Source organism: Thunnus maccoyii, chromosome 11, assembly GCF_910596095.1.
Source record: "Thunnus maccoyii chromosome 11, fThuMac1.1, whole genome shotgun sequence".
In the NCBI taxonomy this organism is placed as follows: domain Eukaryota; kingdom Metazoa; phylum Chordata; class Actinopteri; order Scombriformes; family Scombridae; genus Thunnus; species Thunnus maccoyii.
In genome coordinates, this window is record NC_056543.1 from 27109854 (window position 1) to 27136948 (window position 27095).

At 39.3% G+C, this 27095-nt stretch overlaps 1 protein-coding gene across 2 annotated transcripts in view; it reads right to left on the bottom strand.

The window, feature by feature from the left end:
- Positions 1 to 25378, bottom strand: part of kalrna (kalirin RhoGEF kinase a) — a 156983-nt gene extending 131605 nt beyond the window's left edge. For both annotated transcript variants that reach the window (XM_042425768.1, XM_042425767.1), the window contains exon 1: positions 25092 to 25378. In XM_042425768.1, coding sequence (XP_042281702.1) covers positions 25092 to 25158 — 67 coding nt within the window. In that variant the 5' untranslated portion in view covers positions 25159 to 25378. The remainder of the gene's footprint in view (positions 1 to 25091) is intronic.
- Between the last annotated feature and the right edge of the window lie 1717 nt (positions 25379 to 27095).

A 27095-nucleotide genomic window follows, 5' to 3' on the forward strand; every position in this document is an offset into this window, starting at 1 on the left:
ATGTAAGTTACTTTTATGTTATAGCCTACAAAGTTATTTATAGGCCACAAAGCGATTTCTACCTTGTTTTGTTTAAAAAAAAAAAATCTGGCAGAGAATGTGTCACATTCTCACATTCTGACAAATACCTTTGTCAGTTGGCACACTGACAAATACCTTGATGGATTTTGGGAGACAAAACAATTTTTGGTCTGCTGAGGCGCTGTCCATGGTGTTGAAAGTTGTGCTCGGTAGGTGTGCTAATGGCGGTGCACTTAAGGGTCCCAGTTTGGGGGTTTGGAAATGTGGTCACTCTAAGCAAACAGCTCGTTCAGGTTAACTGGCTCTTGTCAAGTTCCAACCCAGTGGATAGTGGCCAAGACATTTCTCTTTGTCTCAGTAATCTGAAATCCCTACTACAGTATCGACATATGAAAAGACACAAGGTGCATGCAACTAGCATAACAGAGATGCTACACCACCAACAAAACAATATGTACTTCTAAGAGTTATGGGAGCATGACTCATCAAATGCTAATAATTTTTTTTTTTTACATTTGTTAAAATGAAGTTGTACACTTAGTTTGGAATGTACACAGTATCATGTTTTAGACCACTGAATAAACTTATTACGCAAAAATTCATTCTTGAACAATAGCAGAACAGAAGCTAACCTGTAAAAGGCTGCTCCTTCTGTATTAGGCCTTGAGAAAAAGAAGTGAAGATCATGAAGACATCCATGTGGCAGTCATGAAAGTTCCATGACAGATATTCTCACCATATATCTGTAAAATTAATCATAAAATAACAGAAAGAGGAACCGGAGAAAATATTGCTGTCTTGTTAAACTCATTGACAGTGAATAAGCTGTACTGCGACCATGTGGCCTTTTTGGATCGAGAACCATCCATTCATTACACGCTATCCTGAAATATCTAGACATATCGATACACACTCACACACACAGACACACAGACACACTTGTTTCCGTCCTGCTGAGACACTTACACACATCTGAACATGATTAACCAGAGAAGTCAGAGGTCAAGAGGAAGTTGGAGGTGCCTTCCTCTAGGAAAGAGAGAGCTAGAGACAGAGAGGAACCAAATGTTAAAACATGGAACACGTGTTCCAGCTATCAGATGAAATTCTCTCTCTCTCTCTCTCCCTCTCTCTTTCTCTGTCTCACTCTCTGGATCAGCTTTCAGTCTCCAGACAGCAGCTGTCTGTAGAGAGGAAAAACTTAGACTGAGTGGTCAGACATGGAATGTGTGTGAGTGTGAGTGTGAAGAGCATGGAGACAGTTAGGTACTTAGAGGCGCCACAATCACTGTAAAACACCAAACACATTTCCAATCTGTGACTTATTATAAATCATAATTTGTTGTGATGACAAATAAATGATTTAAGTCGTTATTGGATGGGTGCAGGGAGGGGCAGCAGCACAGAGGGGATCATCCATGTCTGGACGACAGAGTAGTAGGAGGGTTATATCGAGCAGCTGGGGTTCTACAAGTAAAAGTCCTGTTCATCTCTTGTATATTAAAGATTAGATGACTTTCGTATGTCAAATTTTCGACACTTGGATGGACATGAAACTTGTGTTTGAATCGTTAATTCATACAATGGCACATTGTGATGATAAAAATCACAATCACAAAGCTTCAAATTCTGCGTCTATGCTACTGAGGCCAGGTTCATGTTTTGTTTTGTTGGAGTTACTGATCTTGCAACTTCTGACTCGTAAATAGCGTTCGCGTCAGCATCCAAGATGTAATTACAACTAGGAAACTTATATTTTTCTGAAAGTTCAGAAATATCTGACTTGGCGCCTAACAATACAGAAGTGCTTGAAAACCAAACAGACATGGACGTCTCACATCAGCGAGAGTCTGTTGTTCAAGATTATTATAGCTAAATTTAACGGATACACTGACATATTGTCAATGAAGGAAAATGTCTAACATGACCGACTCTGTCAATATACAACTGTCCTGAGTTGTTTGACACCATGAACATGTATCTCTATCATCCTATTTCTATGATTTTGATGAATAAATTCACCAGTTTGAGTCAATTGATTGTTAAAAGTTGGATCAGTTGGAATTTTTGTATTGTAATAATTGTTATAACAAAGTGTTCTGAAAAAGGCCAAACTCAGATTTTGCAGCTCTGGCTGATGTCTTTTCCATGTGGCCAATGAAGCACATGGGTGTCATTGTTTTTAGAGCCACTCACCACACCGGAACTAACAAAATAAACATGATTTCTCAAAAGCATAGTGATACAACGCTTAAAAGAATAAACACACATTTAAAACAAGAAGTCATGACTGAATAAACAAACAAAACGTTCAGCGTTTTATAGTGGAGGCACACTGCCTCATCTAGGCTAATATAAAAAGAGCCTCTGCTGACATCTGAAGAAAATATAATATTTGTAAGAAATATAATATTAGGCTTATTGAGCCTCAAAGAAATCGATCAATGGTGCAGCTATTAACTACATTGATGCCGAGGTGAGATGCATCACGATGATTCAGCTCAGCACGATCGATTGATCACATTGCAGCATGTTGCTCTGTCATCGTTACAAGTTGGGAAAAGTAGAGACAAACGGCAAAATCAGTCCCAAACAGGTGCTGATGTGTGAGAAGAAAACTAATCTCTGCACTGTGGGTTCAGACAGCAGCCTGAAACTAGTTTAATAATCAGCAGTAGGATGTTTTAACAAATAGAGTCTGCATTGAGGAAGGTGAAGTTTAAAGTTTGAATTGACCAGCTGGACTCATATTGTCAATGGCTGTGATTGGACTCAGGGGTGGTGAGGTGGGCACTCGTCACTCCAGATGACCTATATCCCCCCTGTACCTGCTGGAAAGTATTGTTGGGTTTGTGTAAATACTATACTTGATTTCACATTGTATGATCAGAATTAATCTAAACTAGATCCACTGTACACACTGGATCTAGACTTGTTCTTTTTTTTAAATTAATAGTGTCAGCCTATCAGTGGTGGTAGTGATATTCAGAACTTTACTGAAGTTTCTCCAATCTACAGTGAATTTGATTCATGTCAACATTTGATCTCAGTATTTCTACACACTTACACTTGGATTATCCTGACGGTGCATGTTGTGTGAACACAATGCTGGCTTCTTCTTCCCACATTATGTCTCAGCAACAGAGTATTTTTATTCTCTAATGAATTTTGGATGAGCATCATGAGAGCATCAAACACAAAGGAGCAGGGAGACTAAATTATCAGATCATGGATGTAAAGCCAAAAAGATCAGATGATAATTGCACCCTGAACTGAAGAATATTAAGGATTAATGTTTCCACTCTCATTCTCTCTGTTCTATTTATACTCTACAGTAAGCCAGGTTCTGTTTGCTCAATTACAGCCTGACACAAATGTTCCTGCATGTGTGTGTGCAGCCTCCTCTAAGGTTGAATGAGCATTAATTACTGCTCGGTTCAAAGAAAGTGAGAAAGGAAGAAAACAGACAAAAAGAGTGTCAGAGGAGGATACACAGACTGCCAAACAGATGATAAGACATAATAAAGGAAAATGTAAAAATACAGAAAATAAATAAAATATACGACCACACAAAGGAACCTCTTTGAAAAAGAAAAAAAAGAATAAAAGGAAGAGTGTTGTGAATCAGTCCCAGCTGCTTCATTCATTCTGCCTGCATGGAAACTATGAACAGAACTTTGAAAATGAATGAAATTCAGGGTTTAATACACACCACTGCAGTGTGACTCTCCTGCAGAGAGCTACTTGTGGTTTTACTGGCGTGTTTTCCAACTCTCTATGACACACACACACACACACACAAACTCACTGACTCAAGCCAAACCACAGCATACTAAATCTTCATATGTCTGAAAGGTTCAAAGTTTTAGGCTGAGCTGAAGTTAAAGGGGACCTATTATGCTTTTCCTTATTTTCAGTCATATATATAATGTTACAGTGTTGGATGTTCATATTAAATGTGGCCCAAGTGTCAAATAATGATGTAAACATATGAAGAAGCAGAAAGCACCGGCTTCAGACTGCTCTGAACGCTTGGTTTCCACCATTTTTTCTATTTTCGGCCTGAGCTGACGTCGGCTAATGACGGATTTCTTTATATGGACATCTGCTCAACGCGCAGCGCACAAGTTCACTGCTCTGCTCCACTAACATTATGGCATTTTTCCATTGTTTTGGGGGTAGTCATGCTGAGCCATGACACCATTACGCAGTACTGCAAAGTAAAATAAGTTGTTTACCTGTTGGAGGTGTGCTGGTTGTCTGCAGCTCTTCATCAAGCATCATCATCACTGTAGGTGTTTCTGCTTACACTATTCCTCCCTGCATTATTTCTAACTGATCTGCTGAAAAAAAGAGCTCAAAATATCTCTATATGTTGTTGTGTTAACTGTTTTTTAGCGCTGCTAATGAAGCTCTGCTAATTCGGTGAAGAACACATTTCAATTCCTGTAAATTCTTCACAATAAAAGTCTCCTGTTATTTTGTCATTTAAAAGCTTTTGATATGAAGCAGTGAAGCAGGAAATGTTGGGTTGGTGGTAACTTAACGCGATCCTGATATGTGCTGCCCATCGGCAGGCTTCCAGAAGACTGGCCAATCAGAACCGAGTGGGCTCATTAGGAGGGGTGCCTTAAAGAGAGAGACAGGAGCTTAAACTGCCTGTTAGCGACAGAGGCTGAACTGAGGGGCTGTATAAAGGGCCAGTATAAGACAAATAAGGAGTTTTTTGAACTGTGAATCATGCAAAGTTACTCCTGTAGACTCCCAGAATAAAAACATAGAGCTGGAAATGAACATAATAGGTCCTCTTTAAACGGAGGATGACAAGCAGTTAGTAAACCAGGAAACCAGTTAGTTAATTAGCCTTTATAGCAAAACAGACAAGATTAACTTGTTAAAGTTTAAAGTTACAATCCTTAAGATTTTCATTAAATAAACCCAATTTTGATGCTGTTCGTAGTTGGCATTTTTCCTGTAATTGCTGTTCAGTGTGTTTGCATTCAGTAATTATATCTGTATATAGCAGTTTTCATTGTCAATGGAGAAATCTGCCATTCCCATTTTGGATTCAAATTGCCTTCACACACACAGGATATTCACAGGAAACAATGCATGCATGTAATCCAATGTAATTTGATCTGATTCATAATAGCCACTTTTCACTGTTTCCTCTCTTTACACTGTCTCGAAGCTGTATTAAGTTACTGTCGAGTTATTACAAGGGGTGGCTTTTATTGTCAAGCAGTCACAGAAAACGCAATGTATTTGTCACTGAGGTTAGTGCTAACCGCAACTGTTGGAAGTATGAATATATTATGTAACATATTAGCTTCAGCTGGAAGTTCTGCGTTCAGAGAGCCAGTGACTCGACTCATGAGTCACACCACACAGTAACATAACAAAAACATTTTCAACCAAGAAATAAAAATAATCTTCAATGACACAGTACAAAACCAACATTTTCTTGTTGCTTAATTCTCCCGTCAATCTTTTTACTTTGTTGCAGCTGTAGACAAGAGCCAAGTTTGTACATTGAAAGAGAATCTGTGGCCAGGCTGGTTATACTGGTTATAACTGGCGTTGACAGCTTAAACTGAAAGATATAAGCAGCAATCTGGGTTTTTGGTCAATATATTACTGTGAAATAGCTTAAAGGTTGCTGTGTCCTGGTCTTAAAGGCTGCAGTTAATTGTCCTATGAGCAGTTGCTATGATGATACAGTATTTCATTTATGATGATACAGTATTACTTTTCACATTAAGTCACGCTCCTCTCAAAATGTGTTTTTCTTCTTGTTCCTTCAGTCGGATGTTTGAGCTTCACTGTGCAGAATGATGGATGTGCAGAGTTTGACACTAGAAGGTTGTTTTCATCTGCTCAAAGTGGAAAGTTTCTCTGTGCTCATCAAAAATTTGAATTTAAGGGGTGGGCCTATGAGCAGGATTTGTGACATCACAACTGGTTCGGAGCCAATCGTGGTCAAGTATGCAACTTACACAAGATGTGATGTGGAAACTTGAAACACTTGGAATGAACTTTTCAGTGCTGTAGGGAACATCTTGTGTCCAGCAGTTAAAACTTTTTAAATACATACATATATTTGCATATTCATAGAGTCTGGAATTCGTGATGACGGAGAAGCAGTAGATATCATTTTAAGGATTTAAATGAGATATTTCAACTTTTTGGGGGGAAAAAACATATTATACACAGATTATTATTCAAAGTAATAATAAGAGTGTTTTATATACATATTAAAACATGTCTGGAGGGGATCTTTATGTATATTATCAATATTACAGTATTATATCAAGAGAGCTATACAATGAGGATTAAGACAGCAGACAGTCACTACTATGCATTTGCCATCAGCGCTCTTCTTTTCCCTTCTATACCAGTGCCTGTTACTGCTTAAAGGGGCCCTGTGGCATTGTTCTCATGTGGTTTTGTCAGATTTCTCTTTGACAATATTTTACTTTAAAAATATTTTATGAGTATTCTTATTTTCATAGTGCTGTGCCAGGTTTTGAATTTCTATATAACATAGTGATAGCACGATGATACCCCTGCTTTGTTGAAATCGATGGTGGGCAAGGCAAGTCAAAATCTGGCACCAAAAGAAAAGCTAAAATGATTTAATTGTTTCTGCTGTACTTTTTCATCTTAAGAAGACAATGAAAATATTTCTGAACCTGTCAGCTCAGAGTTTGATGTCCTGCGTAATAAAACTAGCATTACTGATGAACTGGAAACAGACACACCAGGATCCCCCGCACAAATCCCCAGGATTTGTCAGACACGCAAGTGGAAATTTGACTGTAAATAGTCTGCGGGCCAATGAAAGAACCCTCTGACATTTTTCTGCTGTCTTACTGAGTTAGATGAGAAAATCAATACCACTTTCATCTCTGAGTGTTTAACAGAGGTCTATTTCTATACATCGCCCATAATTAAGGTGATGTAACTGCAATCACAATTGTATTTTTTCTAGTATGCACATTGCTGCAATACAGTTTTTAGTTTGTGAAAAGGAAAACAAATGTCTGATTATTTATCAAGATTTTCCTGAATGTAAATGCTTTCTAAGCAGCACCAAAAGTCATCTAAGGGTAGTTAATCAGTGAACTAAATAAAACTTGTCTGACAAGAAATCTTTTCATACTTTTAACAAGAACAAGAACACATGCTTTTTCAAGACCTCATTTGCTCTCTCTCTCTCTCTTTCTCTCTCTCTCTCTCTCCCTCACACACACACACACACACACACACACACACACACACACACACACGCACACACATGCACACGTTAAACACACAGTAGTTTCCTTGTTTACTAAGAGCAGCCAATAAAGTGTTTTAATAGCTGTGTAGTACAGGATAACAGGCTAATTACCGTCTGCAGTGAGCTAATGAACAGCACTGATGTTCGGACATGTAGAGAGCAGTAACTAAACTCTCAAACTATCAAACCAAGGCCATCAGCAAGTAAGAGCGCTGGAAGTATAACTTGAAACCGCATGATGGTAAGGTATGTGCCAGGTGTCACTGCTGGATTGGTGTTTTCATACAAATATAGAGAGTGGTGCCGTGTGGACATGGAAGAACAATACTGGTTGATCCTTTTACACAGTGGAGTGATGACACATTAATTTACCTGATAACCTCACTGATACCCCTGCATTGATGGCCTAAATGCCTATAGTTGCCTAAAATGTAATGTGATTATTGTATGTAATTATTAGCAGATTCTGATGGTTTTATTGAAGTCTTAGATATTTATCTTTTTGTTTCTTTGCTTATGGTGTTGTAAGGATTTGTAATTTTCTATCCACCTTTTGGTATGGTCAGAGAAAATTTACCAAAATTAGTAAACAGACAAAAAGGTACCAAATTACCAAAACTATGAATATGCCCAAATCACCATTGTATGCATAAGTAGGTATGAAATGATCGATTGATTGATTAATTAATTATTGATTAACAAAAATAATAATCAGTAACTATTCTGCTACTGATTAATCATTTAACTTTTTAAGTAAAATCTCCAAACATTTTATGGTCCTTTCAACTCAAATCTAGACAAATGGACAGTGCTTGTTTGTACAGGAGGCCAACATTTCAAATTAAGTTAGCTATCTAATCTCAATGTTTTGGCTGTTTTCAAACTAGATTTCAAGGAAAATTTATTTTACTACTCTAATCTCTCTCACTCCCCCCCTCCTACCATAGACTCATTTTTGTCTTTAGGGGGAAGACAGGGGATGTTCAGGGGGAGATAGCAGGTCAACAGTACATGCCACATTGAAGTGGTATACATCATCTGAAAGCTGGTAACCTGAAGATTAATTTGGGATGCAGCTCGTGCAAGTTTTTCTAGTCATAAATCTGTAATAAACATTGTGTTCTGGTTAAATGCCTATTCACATTTTGAAAGTTGAGTGTATGAGGGATTAGAACATATGACAGTATATGATAGCCATTCTCATGCTCAACATAACTGAACGTGGGAATCATATACTGCCATTTTTGATCACTGGTGAATTGATAAAAATGGTCAGAAATCCCTCCAAAATACCACATTAAGACACCAAGACCTCGAGGAACACCACTGAATAATTATGTGATTTGGTATCAAAAACTTTTGACATTTGGATATTTCTGTAAAAAAGCATTTCTGTTCTGGAAATTGCTCAGAAACCCCCTTATTGTCAATATACCTAGGAAAGCCATACATCCTCTGAATGCCCTCAGTCTCTAGTTTGTGGTTGTAAAGTTTCATGAGGTTGTGATTATCCTTGAGGTCACAATAGATCGTTTTATACAGTGAGCTCAAGCTTCAAAAAATGGTCTCACTACAATGAAATGGTTTTATGGGGACTAACATCATCACACATGAATAAAATTAGGCTCACTGAATCCACAAGAGTCTCAGCTTTCCATTCATAGCAAATTTATGCAATTCTAAGACTGTTTAGGGACCCCAGTATTCAGAAATACTTAAATACACCATTTTTAGAATAGGCAAAAATAACATTACAATAACTGCATGCAAATAAACTGCATGGTGTTTGCCCAAAACTGCATGGGATTAGCACAAAGTGGGCATGTCTGTTATGGGGGGGACTCGTGGGTACCAATAGAACCCATTTTCATTCAGATATCTTCAGGTGAGAGGTCAATGGACCCCTTTGAAAATGGCCATGCCAGTTTTTCCCTCGCCAAAATTTAGCCTAACTTTGGAGTGCTATTTCCCAACAAGCTATCATAAAATGGTTGATACCAATGAATTCCTTAGGTCTTCTAGTAGATATCAGCATCTTCACTGTACCCTTAAAACTGTACCTGCTATAGCCTCTGAAAGACAGTAAACTCCCCAAGGACACCGACAACCTTGGCCAGGTTGTCGGTGTCCTTGGGGAGTTTAAGAGGTTAATGCTTACGTAAAACTCACGCATCACCTCTGATTGATCTAACATTAATTTTGATAGATTTCCAGGTTGTAGTTATCACCATAATTTGAATGTGAATGAGCCTCCTGTAATCTACCTTCAATCGGCCCAGTATGGTTGGAACCTCAGTAGGTCAGAGCCTCAGACACAGCATCGTTCTGATTATTAGAGTTCAGGACATTTTAATGAGGATGGGATGATGATGGTACAGAGACTAGGACCCAGTCAACGTTGTTTTCTTGTAACGATGACCGTGGCCATTCCCTAACTATAACCAGGTTGTCACATGTTTTGTAACCATGACGACAAAGGCCCCCTTACAAAGTAGTAATTTAAACCCAAACGATAATCTTTCCCTAATCATAGCCAAGTTGTTTTTGTGCCAAAACCTAATCAAACATTAACGTTAGTGTTACCATCAGAAATCTTGTTGATTCCAACAAGTCTTCCCAATCAAATAAAAACAAAATCTGTTTGTGGTCCACACACTCTAGAAGAACACATAGAAATGGGAAACGAACAGCGATCTCCCTTGTTAAAGTCCAATGTTTTGTTGACCTATCTATCCATCCCGACCTTGTCTCTATGTGGACTTTGTCACTATATATTCACATCATCTTATTTCCTCCTTTGCTCCTGTATTTAATATGGCTTCTGTCAATAGACAACAAATATATGTCATTTTGGGGCACTTGCATGGAAGGACAGTCTCTTGGTCCCTTTCAAATCTCTGGATATTTCACTGAGTTTATATGTAGGTCTTATTCTCTCGCCAACATCTCTCTCTATATCTCAACATATTGTAGGATAGCAATGAACAATTATTGTCATTATCAATTCACGTACAGCCTCAACCACTCCACCACAGCACAAATGCCCATCACAGTTGCACAGAGTGTTGTCACCAAATCGCTTATTTTGTGCTCATTTTGTGCTCATTTTGGACAAACACCACAAAAATCCAGTTTAATTTACAATTAAATGAATCAAAGAAAAGCCATGAATCCCCACATTGGGGAACCTGAAAGCAGTAAATGATGAATCAACGACCTAAATTGTCATTTTCTTTCCATCAACTGATAAATTAACTGAAAAATCGCTTCAGCGGTAAAATATAGCGAACATAAAATCAGTCAATGTGATATTGCCCAGCTTAAAAGCGAGCAAGACAAAGGGATCAATAAGAGATGAAGAAAGCTCAATAACATGGTGTACAGGTCTGACTGACTCTCTCTCAGGATTCTTATCTGTTCTCTGACAGTTCAGCCAGCCACAGGGGAGCCATTTCTCTCTCTGTATCTCACACACACTCACACACGCACGCACGCACATGCACACACACACACACACACACACACACACATGCACACACTTAAATGAATGGTGGTGAGTAATTACTCAGGGTCAAGCATGCTGGTGCTCTCTAAGGAAGCCCTATTAAGTGTGTGTGTGTGTGTGTGTTTGTGTGTGTGTGTGTGTGTGTGTGTTTGCTGACAGCCCTACTCAGCCTTTGATTGGTCAAGCACAGATTGCGGGGATGCCTGGGTAACAAGGACAAATCTGTTCTGATTGGGCCTTTATCTTGAACTGAGCCTCTCAGGGGACCTTAGGATGAAACCTGACGCTTCTCATTCTGCATCTTCTGTAAGAGTAATTTCCACTAAAACATGGATCACATTGGACCAATTAGAGTGGACACCTCAGAGTCCTGTATAGATCCAGTTGAATATGGAAAGACACCACAAGTGAGGAAGATTGTAGATGCTTTGTTCTATACAGACACATCAATTAGATCAATTTATAGAAGTGGACTGCAGCAGTTTCAAGGGGCCTTGACACTAGTGGCAGTAAGGTGGTGGAGGGGTGAAGTAGTAAAGCAGCAATAACAACAGAGGGATGAAACAGGTAAGGTAGTTTAAATATACTTCAGTTAAGATGAACATTGGTTCAAAGGAAAGCCCACAAACAAATCCAAGTGAAGTCATTGGATCATTTTTGCAAACATGTACCCATCCTGCACCTGCTTGAACCGACCAGATACCCAACAATTACCAGTATCTCTAAATAAATTCTGGTCCCGAGCTATTAACATAAAACCTACAACCCATCCAGTATCCATAAACAAATAAGTTCTCCACAAGTTATAAAAAATTCGGACCTGTATCTCTTTCTTTTTTTGCAAATTATGCCAGGTGCAGGGCTCTGATACACCTGCAGTGCTCACGTACGCATGTGCTACAACAGCAAACACAAAGCTTTACATATATTTAAATCAGTGTTAATGGACAACTGGACTGCAGCAAACCAGTCCAACAAAAATATGATACACTGATGCAGCTAAAGATCATTCACTGGCAAACTTCTACAAAAACAAAATCTGTTTCTTAGGATTTGAAAAACAACAAAAACTATCTGGCTTCTACACAGACAGCAGATAAAGATTGTTGTAGAGGGGATGGTTTAAAGCCTGAGGTTTGGATGTATCACTCCCTGTCGTCTTTATCAGTTACTGCAGATTTGGGGAAAAGATAATGGAGCCAGACAGACCTCTCCTCCAGACCGTTCTTGTGTTGTTCCATCGCTATGATTCTTTTGGGTTTATGGCATTTAGTGACTTCAGACGATTCTCATTGTAGCTGGGAAAACAGGCTGAATCTTGTTTTGTTGAATGACTCACAAGATTTCAGTGGAAGGACCATGGCTTTTGTAATATTCCAAAATATTTCAAAATCTCCACAAAAACACAGAAAACATTCCTCACGTTATTTTTGACATTATTTCCCCACAACACAATTGGAACCTGAAGACAGTATCTAGCAGTTACTGTTAATTTGGTACTTAATATGCTAAAACATGCAAAATGGTGGTCCTTAAAATCTGTGTTCAGATGGAGCCTTTTGCACATTTTAAGCAAACTCCTTTTGTTTCAGTGTTCGGTGTAAAACGTCCTTCAATCTAGTATGAGCATTTATTATATGGTAAATACTGCTTGAAATAGCCTAATAAATGCTAACCATCAATGTTTTTTTTCTTGAAAAGGCATTGAAAATGACATTTTATCATGATGTATTCAACATTTACTTCATATTATAATGTTATGTAATTAATTTGCTTAATATTATTATTCTGTTCCCCTATATGTTAAAGGCTTTTGTTGTTTTTGTTTGGTCTGAGGTTGTCATACATTATGTTGTACTGATTGTGAAGCCCTCTGACACAAATCTGTAATTTGGGGCTATATAAATAAATAGACTTGACTTGTTAAAATGCTAAAAAGTAATAATAATAATAATTTTGTACATTTTAAATCATTATAGAATTGAATTCTTTATTTCCGCTACATTTAACTGAAGATCTGTGGCTTTTATAATGCTCTGTGCTGCTCTGTCAATCAGGATAACAGCTTCCTGTCTCTCTCTCTCTCTCACACACACACACACACACAAAGACAAAGGCAAACACCTGCCCGCAGCAGTTAATAACATCAAGGTCTATTAGCCAGCACCACTAGTCAGCTAGTAACACACACACTCGCATACATGTCTGTAAAATGTCTTTGTGATCGATTATAGTAAAATATAAAATGGATGCTCATTACACTAACACACACACACACACACACACACACACACACACACACAGACACACCATATGGCTGCAGCTGTCCAAAGACAAGAAAGCTTTTAAGGAGGGAGGAGACAAAAAGAAGAGGAGGAGGAGGAGGAGGAGGAGGATGAGGAGGAGCAGAGGAAATCCTTTCTTTGTATTTATCTATTTAACACTCCTTCTCTCCCTCTCTCTCTCTCTTTCTCTCTCTCTCTCTCGTTTGTCCCCTGGTGGGTAATAAGGGCTAATCCACTTAAGATGCCCTTCTCTCCCTCTCTCTGTTCCTGTCTGTCACCCCAACATGTACACACACACACACACACGCACGCGCACACACGCACACACTTCATTCTTCACACCCATCTGCCACTGTTCTTGACACTGGGTGTGTGAGTGAGAGACAAAGAGAGAGCGGGAGGGAGGGAAGGAGGGAATCCCTGCCTCTCTCCTCAGCAGCAGCATCTTATTGTTTGTGATGACAGCAGGGGTGAGAGACCCTCTCCTTCTCTCTCTCTCTCTCTCTCTCTCTGTCTCACACACACACACACACATAGACACACACACACACACACTCATCAATAATAGATGTGTAGCTCCTCCCTCCAAGTGTCCTCACCATGACTCAGGACTGAGGCCTCATTTAAAGGAACAGAACACTTTGCTCATTGGACATAATTCATATTGTAAATTTAAAAAACATATATCAATAGATGAGTGACGCTGCATTGTTACTACAAATTACTCCAACTTGCATGTCAATGCTAACTAAATGTTACCATAGCCAGGATTAGTTTTTGACAGGCAACTGAATCTTTTTTGCAGTTTTTGGAAAATACACTTTCTTTCTTGCTGAGAAACAGATGGCAAATGGACAAGAAAATTGATACCACTCTCATATCTCTCTGTTCAATGTGAAGCTGTTGCCTAGAGACGGTTAGCTTAGCTTAGCATAAAGACTGGAAGCAGGGGGAAACAGCTAGCCCGGCTCTGTCCAAAGTTAAGGTTGGAGTCTTGTCGATATCACCCTCCTCCTTCTTTTATCGGACATTTTTGAGGCTCTTCCAGACTAGTGTGGTCTCTAACCGACAACAACTGTCCCACTGCCAAAGTTGTCTGTGCGGAACTCTCACACTTTAGAATTAATGTTCCACATGTACAACATGTGAACCTGACTAGACAGTATTTAAGGGGATATATTATGCTTTGTGATTGTGATTTTCTGTTATTTATATATTGTTATGATGTGGAATGTCATTGTTAAACATCGTCAAAGTTCCAAAACTTGAGGTTAACGTATGTAGCAATCGTCCCGGCAAGTCAAAAGCCAGCTCTGAACGCTTCGCTTGCAACGCTTTGTTCTATCTTGCCAACGAGCTGACGTTGGCTCATCACGCATGGGCATCCAGTCCGTAAACTTGGTTGGTAAGCTTGTTGCTAAGGTGTTTCCATGCGCTGTTTGCATTGCCCACTCTCATTTTTCGGATCGGATTCAGGCTTGAACATGTAAGGATGTATTTGAGAAGTTGACATCTCAAGTAAAGAATGAGAAAAAGTAGTGAAATCCTACTATTATAGTAGTTTCGCTAGTCTGTTTACATAGCCTCTAGAGCTGGTGGATGTCTGCTGAAGGGCAGCTTCCGCGAGCTGACCAATCAGAACAGTGTGGGCTCAGCGGTAGAGCCACCTTAAAGAGACAGGAGCTAAAATGGCCTGTTTCAGACAGAGGCTGAACTGAGGGACTGCATAAAGGGTCAGTATAAGATAAATAAGGAATTTTTTCAACAGTGAATAATGCAAAGATATTTAAGTAGAGTCCAAGATTAAAAATACAGGCCTGTTAATGTGCATAGGTCTCCTGTGAGCTAATTAGACAGTAATCATTTAGTTTGCAGGGTGTACCGAATCAACATCCTGTACCAAATTGTTAAGGACAAATATATGCACCATTACATCCCTACAATATAAAATAAAACACAATTTTGAAAGTTTCTATTGGAGTACTCATGCTTACATATTTAGTATTCTTCGAACTGGGATAAGGGCTTATCAAGGTTATCAAGAAACTGAATAACTGGGATAATACTGTGTATAGAGTATAAAAATTATTGCTGCTGCTACTACTAGTAGTAGTGCTATGAGAAACTAAACTATGCTACTACTGACAGTACGTTCACCAGACTCAAAACCCCCATATGGATTCTGTGGATTCTGTTAACTGACAGATCGTACAAGTGTGAGGATTAGCTATGTACCAAAGCTGTTTTGAGGAATTACTTTTGAATAACACAATATTCCCGGATGGTACTGTTATGTCCCTGCTGTGAACTGTACACATGACATGATGGTTTACAGTTGACTCCATGGCCTAAACCATGAATGAATAAATGCACCAGAAAGTGAAAAAAAACTGACAAAAGTGTTTTGATACTACTTATACAATTAACTGATGCCGCTAAATGCAGCATGTAATGAAAATAACGCTGTATGGATGTTGAAACTTTAGATTGTATAACAGGCTTGTCTTGTTCTAGCTTCAGTTACAAGAGATTTAGTAACAGCCAACTCTGCGCTGTGTGATAGATTTTGGATTTTGGTTCATTATTTATAGATGGAAGCTGGAACATCCGCCAAATAATTCTTTCATATTCAGTTTTACTTTTGGTTGTTATTTTCTGTTATTTGATGGATGGCAAATAGCAAACACAAACATGTCATGTTATCTATTTTGGAGAAAAAATATAACTAAAATTAATGAGTTAACCCTGAAACAATTTAAGCCTGAGGGAATTAAGGAAGAACCCGACCTGATCTGATCTTTGTGGGTTCAGTCTGGGCTCCTTCAGGTGTTTTGTGTTCCTCTGATGTTCTGTCACCTACTCCTGTTTAACATTCTGTTGCTAGTAGCAACCCCTAATGGCATCAGTTTAACCGACATCATTACATCCATCGTACTGACATGCCTCTTATCTACTCTACAAATGCACTTGTTGGGTGATTATCTGTAGGTACTCCATTTCTTATAGCTATTTTATGACTGTTGTTTGAGATATTAAATGTGTTTTTATTTTCTGCAATACGCCCAGTGATGACCAAGCTAGCCACTACACTAGTTGTCTAAATGGAAATCCACATCAGCAGGCTCCATGGGGAGTATACACTGGGAGAACTGCATTGTTCTCATACATTCATCATTTATTGATTAATTGATTTTACTTCCCTCACTCACAAGCGAAACTAGTGGCGAAACTGGGAGACTTAATCAGATCAGTCATTATTAGTTACTAAGTTCCCAACATACAAAGAGTGAGAGATTTGTATGGTTTAAACTAAGATTTTGTGGAAAATGATGCTTCTCTAAGCGCTCTACACACACAAAAAAGGCTTGTAGTATAAAAGAAATATGCGGGATCTTGTAGACATGTGTCACACGCATATATTTAATCAATGGCGGCATATCCGTGAGTCAGATGAGTGATGGATGTCAAAAACATTTAAAAATACACCATGGGTATTGTCCTTGATGCTAATTTGTTGCTTGAGGCCCAAACACACTGAAAGCGATTATTGATGCGCCTCATTTGACGCACCTCATTTGATGCTCCTACTGTGCACTGCAGGCATCAGATTTGAAATGTCAACACCAGACAACCAACACAGATTTGTTCTGTTGTTCTTCGTATTTAATGTTACTGCTGCATTAGAGAGAATGCAGAGGAGGAAAATGAAACTAAGAACATCTGTTTCCACAGTAAATCAACTGTTGAGTGTTTGATGGTCATTTATTTCTGCTTCAGAATGTAACCGCAGTGAAACAATCAGAAAACATTTAATTTCTCTCATTCACTGCTTTGTTCTCTAAAGCTCTCAGCTCGCTCTCTCTCTTTTTCGGCTGCAGTAAAAAAACAGCTTTGGTCATCGGGTCCTCATATAACGCTCCAAAACAAGGTTGGAGCAGGGGTGTTAAGGCAGTTTGACGTGCCTCATAACGCTTTTGGTGCGCGTTCAGCCATTTAAAACGTCAAGTGTACTCCAAGACAGACGCTTTCAGTGCATTTGGGCCTTAATACTACATTTCAGGTAACTTTCAGTTTATACTGTGTATATTTTGCTCTTTTTACTTTTACTTAATGTTTTGCTTTCTCTGGTGATACTTCCTGGCATGCGGGACAATGATGTGACAGTGTGTGAATCCAGTTCTCTTGTTACTAATTCATTTTTACAATACCCTCGGTGTGACTAACTATTTATGGTATTTCATCTGTTTCTGATTTGCAGTCACTATCACTGAATTTGTTCTGCATCCAGTGAAACTCTTTAGTCCTCCACACATACACATATTGTAAATGTGTTAAGCTCGCTGCTTAATTGTGCACCCACACGCACAGTGAGGATAGAAGATCTTCAGTGAATTGAATGTACTGATGTAAGTCTGTTAATATGTATTCATAGCAGCACATGATCAGATGTATCAGTGTAAGTGCTGTCAATGCTAATGGATTAGTATTAGTCCAAGTAGTGTTACTGAGTGTGATTAGTGTGAGTGTGACTCATTAGGCTGTATTTAAACAACAGTCTTTATCATTACCGTTAATCCGTCTGCATAACCTCAGTAATTTGTTTTAATTGACACATCTGATTAGACATCAGGCTGTCCAAACTGCAGCTTGATGAGATTCTGGTTAGCAATATAAAACCTTCCTAAACAAAATCTTTATATCATTATTACAATTCATCCAGACTGTCTCTGCCTCCCACTGCCTGATTTTGAATGTTTATACTGCAGGTTAATCTGCTCTAAGCCTGGAGGAAGCACTGTCTGAATCTGAGTGAATGAATGGATTACAGGTCATTCATCCATGTAATGTGTCTGTTCGCAAAGCACTCAAACACACGGTCATACACATACGCTTAGCCACTTCTATTCATGGGCCAAAGTTACCCTTAGATGTCCTGCCAACACAAACACACGTGTCCATACCATAACAACTGTGTCTGAAATCCAGCTCAGCTGATTTTTTTTTTTTAGATTCTCTGATGTCAACCCCTCGTATTGATTTGTTCAGTTCTTTCCTTCAGAGGCGAAACAAACCTGAGACAGAAGAACTCAAACTGAAACGGGGTTTGTTCTCACAGTCAGATTATGTTTGTTTTCAGGGAAAAAATAGGTTTATTTATGTTACAATTGAGGTCTCTCATCATGAGGAAATGGGGTCCATCCTCAGGGTTAGATGCGGTCTCTTGTAAGAGTGAATTGAGGTTTCTCATTAGGGTAAAATGAGGTCCCCCCTCAAGGTGAAATAAGACCTGACCTTGATCCTCAGTATGCTTTAAATTAACTAGTTAGTATGACCTGTCATGTCGTGCGACCACGTCTACAGTATATATACGTACTCCAAATGGTAAAAATCAAAGGTGGGGCTAAAAGCTTGCCATCATACGAACTCTGCGTCTTTTGCGCATCTTCTATCTACACAAAAAAATCGTGCAAATATGGATAATGACACATGCTTTTGGACATCTCTCCTCGGAAGCATTCATGGTGTGTTACCATGTGTTGAGTTCAAAATGTTTTAACTTGAGCAAAGAATTTGCACTTACCCTGGGGCTTTACAAATCTGCTTTATAAATGTATGGAGACAAGCAGAAAAGGGAGAGAAATGACAGAAGGAACAGGAGATCCTGGTGAGTTCTGAGAACAGTCAGAGACTGAGCTGAACACAGACAGACAGACATACTCCACACACAATCAGTGCGTCCTTTACCAGCTAGCTTACAGCTAACGTCTATACAGTTGGTATGCTGGATTCTTGGATCAAATCAACACAGACTGCATCATATCCAGCAGTCAAATCTGTGCAAAAAATGCAAGGGCTTTCTGTCTGAATGCACCTTCAGACTAGAAATATCACTGAACTGAAAAGAAAGCAAAAAGTGAAAAAAGAGAGCTCGGGGGGAAGTTCAATTCATGTCTTACTTTCACTGAATGTACCCCCCCCCTCCTCCACCTCCACCCACCCAGTTCCCCCATCTGACGCTGGTAGACGACCTGACAGCCTCTTCGTTTGAAGCATACTGAAGCTTTGAGGCTGAAATGAGGTTTCTGCTCAAAGTGAAATCCTCAGGCGGTTCTGTTGATGGGAATACATCAGACTGCAGCTATTTCCATTTCAGTAACAAATCCTGATCAGTTCACACGGTAAAGTTATGACTGTCAGCAACTTTCTATAACCAAAAAGTGACAAGCTTAAACTTACAGGTAGATTCTATGTACCTTACACCTACAGCTAGCACATAGCAACATCAGATGGTGATCTGGTACAGGTGACACGCTGACATTTTCAACGCCAGTTGCTGTCTTTACTGTGGGATGGCTTCGATCAGTTCTGTGGTTCGGTGCAACCGGAAACCTGCACTATTATCATCTACATTTAGACTAAAAGATTACAGTAAGGTTGCAATCGTCTTGCAATCTTACTGAAATTGCCAGGTGTAAAAACTTCACCTTGAGCAGCAGCGCTGAAGCCACCATCTTATGTCTTTGCTGAAAATTGCCATGGCTACAAACATTACTCACAGCTTTCAGCAGATTAGCAGAGAAAATTAACTCTAATCGCCTGTTCATGCACACAGCGAGCGCTCGCTTCACACCTCACTGCTGGAATATGAAGACACACTGGGATTCAATCTCCTGCGATTACACTATTAACGACAGTAACAGTGCAAAGCATACACTCTAGAAAACAGAAAAAATAAAACGAATTCTTAACTTTGCATTTCAAGAGACGGGCCTTTTTGAATAGATTGTATAGAGAAGATTCATCAGAGGCAGCATCTAGGAAAAAGCTGGCACTAATGTAATTCTGGCACTTTGACTTCCGCTTTCAGCCATGAAGCCAGTTGGTGTGAAGGTAGTCTTAATCTCCCAGCATGCCTGGGTGAGGAACTGCTGTGCCTCACCTGTTTCCAACACAACACCAACCAGTATGACATCACTAACTTCTATTTGTTAACGTCTGTTACTCTAATAACTGAAAGTAAAGCTTTATGATTATTCTGGTAGTGTAGCAACAACAGCGGCTATTGACAGACAGCTGGCGTCAGTTGTGTGATAAACACTCTGATTGCATGTGTGTACGTATGAATGCATGTGTGTCACTTCCTGTTTCCGTCTGATAATTTAGGATCCTATTTATAAACCACTGATTAGCATAACATTGAGCTGCCGTGCCGCTTGCACTTTCCTGTGTGACTGTTTTCATACTGCAGCCTGGCAGAGGATGCGCTCTTGTATATATTCTGACTCTTTTTCTGACTCTTTTGTAATTTCTCTGCCACTGATTTCTTAAGATGTGATGAGTCTAATTTGCATTTAATAATTTATCTTCACTCATTGCTACTACCGTTTCCTATAGAAACGAAATTCAAGTCGACAAACTTTACTTTTTCAAAACACACAAAGTGCATCAGCTACATGCAGTGAAAGGAAACATCACCAGACAATTTGCGTTAAATATAAATTAAATGAAAATAAATGTGTATATATATATATATATATATATATATATATATATATATACACGTTTTGGAAATGTGGAAATTATACACAGAGCAAACAGTTTTATCATCGTCAGCTTGTTAAAATGGTGACACACAAATCGAGAGTTATTTAGTTATCCACTTTATCAGGTTTCAGTGCAGAGCCAGTGCTCAGCTCAGGTTCACCACACTGTTGTGAAGGTCTCTCTCCTCCATCACTCCCTGCAGAGTTCACTGTCCTTGTTGTCCTTGTCGTCTCATCCAAATTAAGTGCCCAAAGTCCAGTTCTTCACCTTTTCTGTACAAATTGCAGCATTAAGTGTTTTTTTGAGGGAGGTCTTTTCTTTTGCTTTGGTAGAGAAACACACAAATCATATTCTCACTGAATGTACTTCTTCTAATACTAACTTTCCTGTAATATATTCATGCAGATCTGTCATCCATTGTGCTCTCCTTTCTGACTGTTGGTGAAACTCCTTATGTGTATTTTGTAGGGTCTTTAGTCTTTTCCAGATTAAGTTAAAATTGTTGAATTATAGTAGAAACAGAGCTTTAATTAGCATTATCAGTCAGCAGTCTGATCAGGTGAATTTGTTTCCGAATTAAAGTTAGTGTGATATTAAACAGGCTTATGTCACATTATAGTGTTTTAGGTAATACTGCACACATCTCATGCCAGAATGCAAAGTGTGCAACATCAGTTCTGCGAGGGGCCGAATCAGCACATGAAACCGTCAGTCTCACAAATTCGATTAAACGTTCGCAGCTGCAGCAGCATCATGCAAAGGAATATGACAATGTTACAGAAACAAGAAGCACCAAGAAGAAAAGTCAGCATGGAGCTAAAACATGCACACCATGTCATTACTAAGTCTGACAGCACTCTGGATAGACTCAAATTCGACTTTGCAAAAAGCAGAGCTCCGCAAGAGGGAATCTATTAGGGCAGCAGTGGTGGGGATGTTGAATGCATGGCAAATGAAAAACAGTAAAGAGGATTTTATTTTATGAGACATTGTCAGGAACGTGCATGCATGTGGTCCAGAGTCATCTCAATTTTTCTGTATAAAAGACATTCAGAGTGTGTGACGCCTCCCTGCTTTGCTCTCATAGCTGTTTACAACACGGTACTGTGTTTTAATACTCAACAAAAAAAGAACACATTTTGCTCTTGTATGTGAATAGTTTTTTCTACCTCAAGCAAGACCGCAAAGCAAACAGTATTGATTAAGGCACCACGCTGGCACATGTCTGAGCCCAGGCTGCAGGCGCAACATTTGTGAAACATAATCAAAAACTCAATTCCAGTTTTTCCCTTTATTGTTTCCTGTCAGGTTAGAAGGAGGGAAGGAGAGGAGGGTATGCTGTGAGACATTATCCTTTCTTTAGACATGTGATAAAACATTTTATGGAGCCTTTTGCTTTTTTTCAGCACTGCGGTAACAAGCTATTTTGTCAGGAAATCAAACCAGAACCAGAAACCAACAGTACAACACAGACGCTGTGAAAAGGATGACGTGAATATGATAGCTCGCTGCATTTAAAAGTTCAAAAAGCAGTTTGATGTACCACCACTTCAAAATGTCCTTTTTCTCAGTCTATTTGATGGATCATGATTTTTTTAAATGTACTGGTAATAGTTTTTGTCTCGGCCTGCTGGAGGGGCTGTTGTTCCGTATGTAACTGAGACAAAGTAAACAAACTGCTGTAGCTACAAGTCATGGACAGACGGTGCGTTGCTAACAGGGATTTTGAAGAGCAACGACCAAACCAGCATCTAATGAGACTGAAGTGATATTTGCAGGTATGCTTCAACAAGCTACGGTGCATTATGTTCATGTTCGTAAGTTAGATAAGAAGGAGACTTTAGCAGGAAAGTTAACATGGGTTGTTGTTCAGAGTCTCTTGTGTTGTGTAGCAGGATGCTATCAGGCTCAGTGTGACCATCTGCTCTGAACATCACTTCATGACTTTGTGCAAGATTTGATTAGCTGTATCGAAAGACTTCAGCTATGTAAGCGGACGATGGAACGGAATTTCATCGAAATCATGCGTGATGAACAGATCAGATATGTATGCTACAGCAGACAACAAAAGGCAATTTAACTTCAGTAGGACTTTAAGTTCTCAGCTGTTGAGCTGGGCTTCATCATCTCACATGAGATTATTTCACACAGATTACAGATGGAAGAATCAGGACTAGTTTTCCCTCTTTGCTCTGTCGCATAGCACTATTGAAATTCTACAATACCCATCAGTCTCAGTGTGTTCTGCTATGGAGAAAGCACCTGGACCATTGATAGAATCAAGAGCAGAAAAACTACACCATACATGACGAACTGATCTAAAATCAAAGTCTTGATTGATTCAAAATCCATCAGCAGCACAGCAACAGTGTTCAGCTTAATTACTGGTTGTTTCTTACTTCAGTGCTCTCTGGGACACATAGTTGAATTTTCTCTCACAATTGTTGTACCTTTGACTAAATGTCAATGAATCAGACCTTTTTTAAGCACAGCATCCCATTGTTTGTACTGATGAGTCAACCAGCGGGATTTCCATGTCCATCTGCTGGAAACGTTCCAGCTGACAGTCATTTAATATTATGGGAAAACTGAAAAGCAGGAGATCACACATGGAACCCCTGTTACTCTATACAATACACACACTGTCTCATAGAGTGTGTTTTTGAGTGTGTGTTTGATTTAATAAACTCCCTTGGCAGGATTGTTCATAATAAAGTTATTGAACTGAATTACACTGACACTGAGAGTAAGGGTGTGTCCCTCTCTGAGCACTACTGCATACTGTGTGTGTGAGTGTGTGTGTGTATGTGTAGTCGATCAAACATGGCACCAATATGTCACCAGTTTTCTATACTGATAAAACTTATTTTATCATTGCGGTTTTTTTTCTCTTTCTCCTTCTCCCTGTCACTCACACACACACACAAACACTCCAGTCCATATAACCTGAGAAAGCCCTAAATAGCTGTATTCATGCTTATGTCCATTATTTTAACCCTAATGTGTCAGTATCCAACACTCATACAGTACATCTACATAAAACATAACAATAAAAGTGCTGACAGAACAGTCAATCAAACTAGAGCTGCAATAATTAGTCAATGAAATCAATTAGTTGATTGGCGAAACATTAATCTGCAACGATTTTGATAATCAGATAATCGTTTCAGCAGTTCTTTGAGCAAACATTTGCAGGTTCCAGCTTTCGCAAATATGAATATTTTCTGGTTTTCACACCCCTCTATGATAATAAACCGATTATCTTTGGCTACTGGACTGTGGTTGGACAAAACAAGACATTTTGAAGAGTAACGATGGGCTCAGGGAACTTGGGGTAGACACCCTTCACAATTTACTCACATTTTACAAAACACACTCAATCATTTAATCAAGAAAATAAGTGGTAATTGATAATGAAAATAAATTGAATTATAAATGAAAAATTAAAAATAAAAAACTAACTGTTTAGATTATCAGCAATTTCTTAAGTAAAATACCAAAGATGATCTGGTTTCTGGTTTCCACTCCTCCAAAGTAATGAGCTGCTTCTGTATTTCATAGTACTGTGAGAAAGAAATACAGTATCCGTTGTTGGAAAGACTAAAAAAGTGGTTTGAGGACATCATTTCGAAGGTGAAGCTGGCAAAAGAATCAGTTTATAGATGAATCGATGAGAAAATTGCCAGTTGCAGCCCCAGTTGTGTATTTAGCCATTATCCTTATGTTTTGTATGAAGTGTCAGACACACATTCTCTCGTCACCCTGACAGACCAGGAGAATCTCCATTGATCACTACTCAATGTACAAACCATATAAACTCCATTTACACCATTTTAGGTCAGTTGTGTCATAATGATTAGTCGTCTTCTGTTTTTAAAATCAAAATGGATCAATTTAAGAGACACTGACAGACACACACACACACACATACACACAGTCTGCAATGCTGATCAAAGCTTGGACAGTACTACATAAAACGTCATTTAGCAGCATATTGAACAGATTTCCAGCAGCTGATTTGATGTGGTTCCCCTGTGATTCTTCTTTCTTTTGTAAAGCCCATCAGCATCAGACACATGAGCTCACACTATTACACACACACACACACACACACACACACATACACACATACACACAAACGCGAGCGCGCGCACACACACACACACACACACACACACACACACTGTTAATGCATATAAAACCATTAAATATCAGCACTGAGAGCAGAATTTAACGTTATTTTGAGCTGAATTGTAACGATTCCGTGTCTGGCTTCCATCTGGCACTGCCTGTGTAATTTCCAGCACATCTCTTGTGATTTTCTGCACATTTCTGCTGATGTTCACTTGGTTTCATGTGCGTGTTCAGACGGCTCGTGGTGACATTGGCCACAGTTATGATGCTTTTGTCGCAGATTGTGCTGATTTGCAGCCGCTCTGTTCTGTCTTCCTACCTGTTTTGTAGAAGGCATCAGTGTCGGGGTCGCTGGGCGCCTCCTCGGCCGCTTCTGCAGGGTTCATACCGGAATCCGGTTCAATACAATCCAACCGACTAAGAAAGATAGAAATAAAGCCCTCCGGTCCGGAAAATCCTCGCGTCTTTATTCCTTACATGTTCTCCGTTTACCTCTCTCTCCCTCCATCCCCCCTCTCTGGGTTTCTTTCTTTCTCTCGCCCTCTCGGTTTGTTTGGTGTTTCAGGGCTGGCTTCGTTCCTCTCTATTGTTCCCGGTCCAACCTCTCTGCTGCTGTCCGCCAGGGTCTCTCTACCTCCCTCCCTCTCCCCCAGTGCCTCCCCTCCCTCTCTCTCTCTCTCTCTCGCTCGCTCTCTCTCTCGCTCTCGCAATTCAATCCATTGACCTTTATTAGCAAGACATCATGTGTGTTTTTAAAGAATTTATATTATTGTCAAACAGAAACAACAATAATAACTGATTATAAAAAAGATAAAAACAGCCTATTGTATTTAATAGTAGTAAGTATTATTAGTAGTAGTATAGGTATTATTATCTCGTCATTAGAGGCTTATTCCCATCATAACTTTGTAACTTTCATGTCAGTCATGAATTACAAATGATCTTGTGCGCAGGGTAGATCATTTGTCCTGATGGTGGCGCTGGAGGAGATCAAATGAGGGTTCATCCTTTCGGGAGCATGAATGTGCAGGGTACATTGTGTGACAATCTCCACATTAGGTTTTGATATTTCTTGTGTACAAATAATTAACTTTGTTTTTGTCTGCAATTCACTGCTTCATCCTCTCTTCCCATGTGCTTCTCCTGTGGACGTGCAGCAGCATGCAGTGGTTAGCACTGTGGCCTGTAAAAGTTGTCATGTTGTACAGAGTGTGAAGCCCTCTGAGATAAATGTGCGATTTTTGGCTCTGTGATTAAATTTTTTGACTTGACTCGATGGCGCTCAAGGAAGACTCACCAAAACCATATTGACAAAAAAATCTAAATTTTTAATATGTTTGACATCCTCGCCTGCATGGCCATTTCACAAAAAGGGGGAAAACATCTGGCTTTAGGTGGGGTGCAGGTGATGTATTTATGAACGTGATTGCGAGTTAAATGACATCACTGAGCAATGATTTGTATAAATATCAGGTAGCTACTTCAGTCACACAAAAAGATGCTCTGAGGAACATTCAGGATGGTTGTAATATTGATGATTCAGTCGTCCTGGAGTTGATCAAGACCTTTAAAGTGATTTATCCACTTTGGCCAAAAAAGTAGTGACTGCTACTTACTATATGCTGTAACCTTGCTGATACAAAGATGCATTGGAGACTGAGTCAAACTGACACATACAGACCGGTGACAAGTAAGATTATTACATTTCCTCACGTCCACTTTTTCAGGAGGTGTTACATTAGAGCAACTAATGAGCAAGTGCTATGCTTTTTTCTGCCTAACTTAAGGCAGCAGGGAGAATAATGTCAAATTCATAATAAATTAACCTTCTTACTAAGTTATGGCAAATGTAGCGTTTGACTTAAAGCCAACTGTGATCTTCTCCTACTCCAACTTTGATCTTTCACAGAGGAGGCAGCCTGTATGTTGGCCTTCATCCAGAGATAACCATGTTTAACATAACATGTCCCTTTCACTCCGTACACCGGTCAGTGTGAGCCTCTCCTCCTCTCAATGAATACATCACCTTATCAGCATGGAAGCCTTGTGCAGGCAGTGTGCTACAGCCATCTAGTGGACAGAAGCGCACATAACAGCTAGTTCATTGTATAATATTGCTGTCATACACATTTTTCTTACACTTGACAGTCCCATAGGGCCTCATTAAAGCTCCCCTCAAGTCAATTTTAACTGATGCTTTCACCTCACCTTTTCTTCCAAATAACAGATTAATTCAGTGACATAAAGGGAGATTTTTTTTCTCCTCATCCCTCTCCTTAAATCCTCATCCTCCATCAATAGTTCATTACTTCTGCCTTGTCTA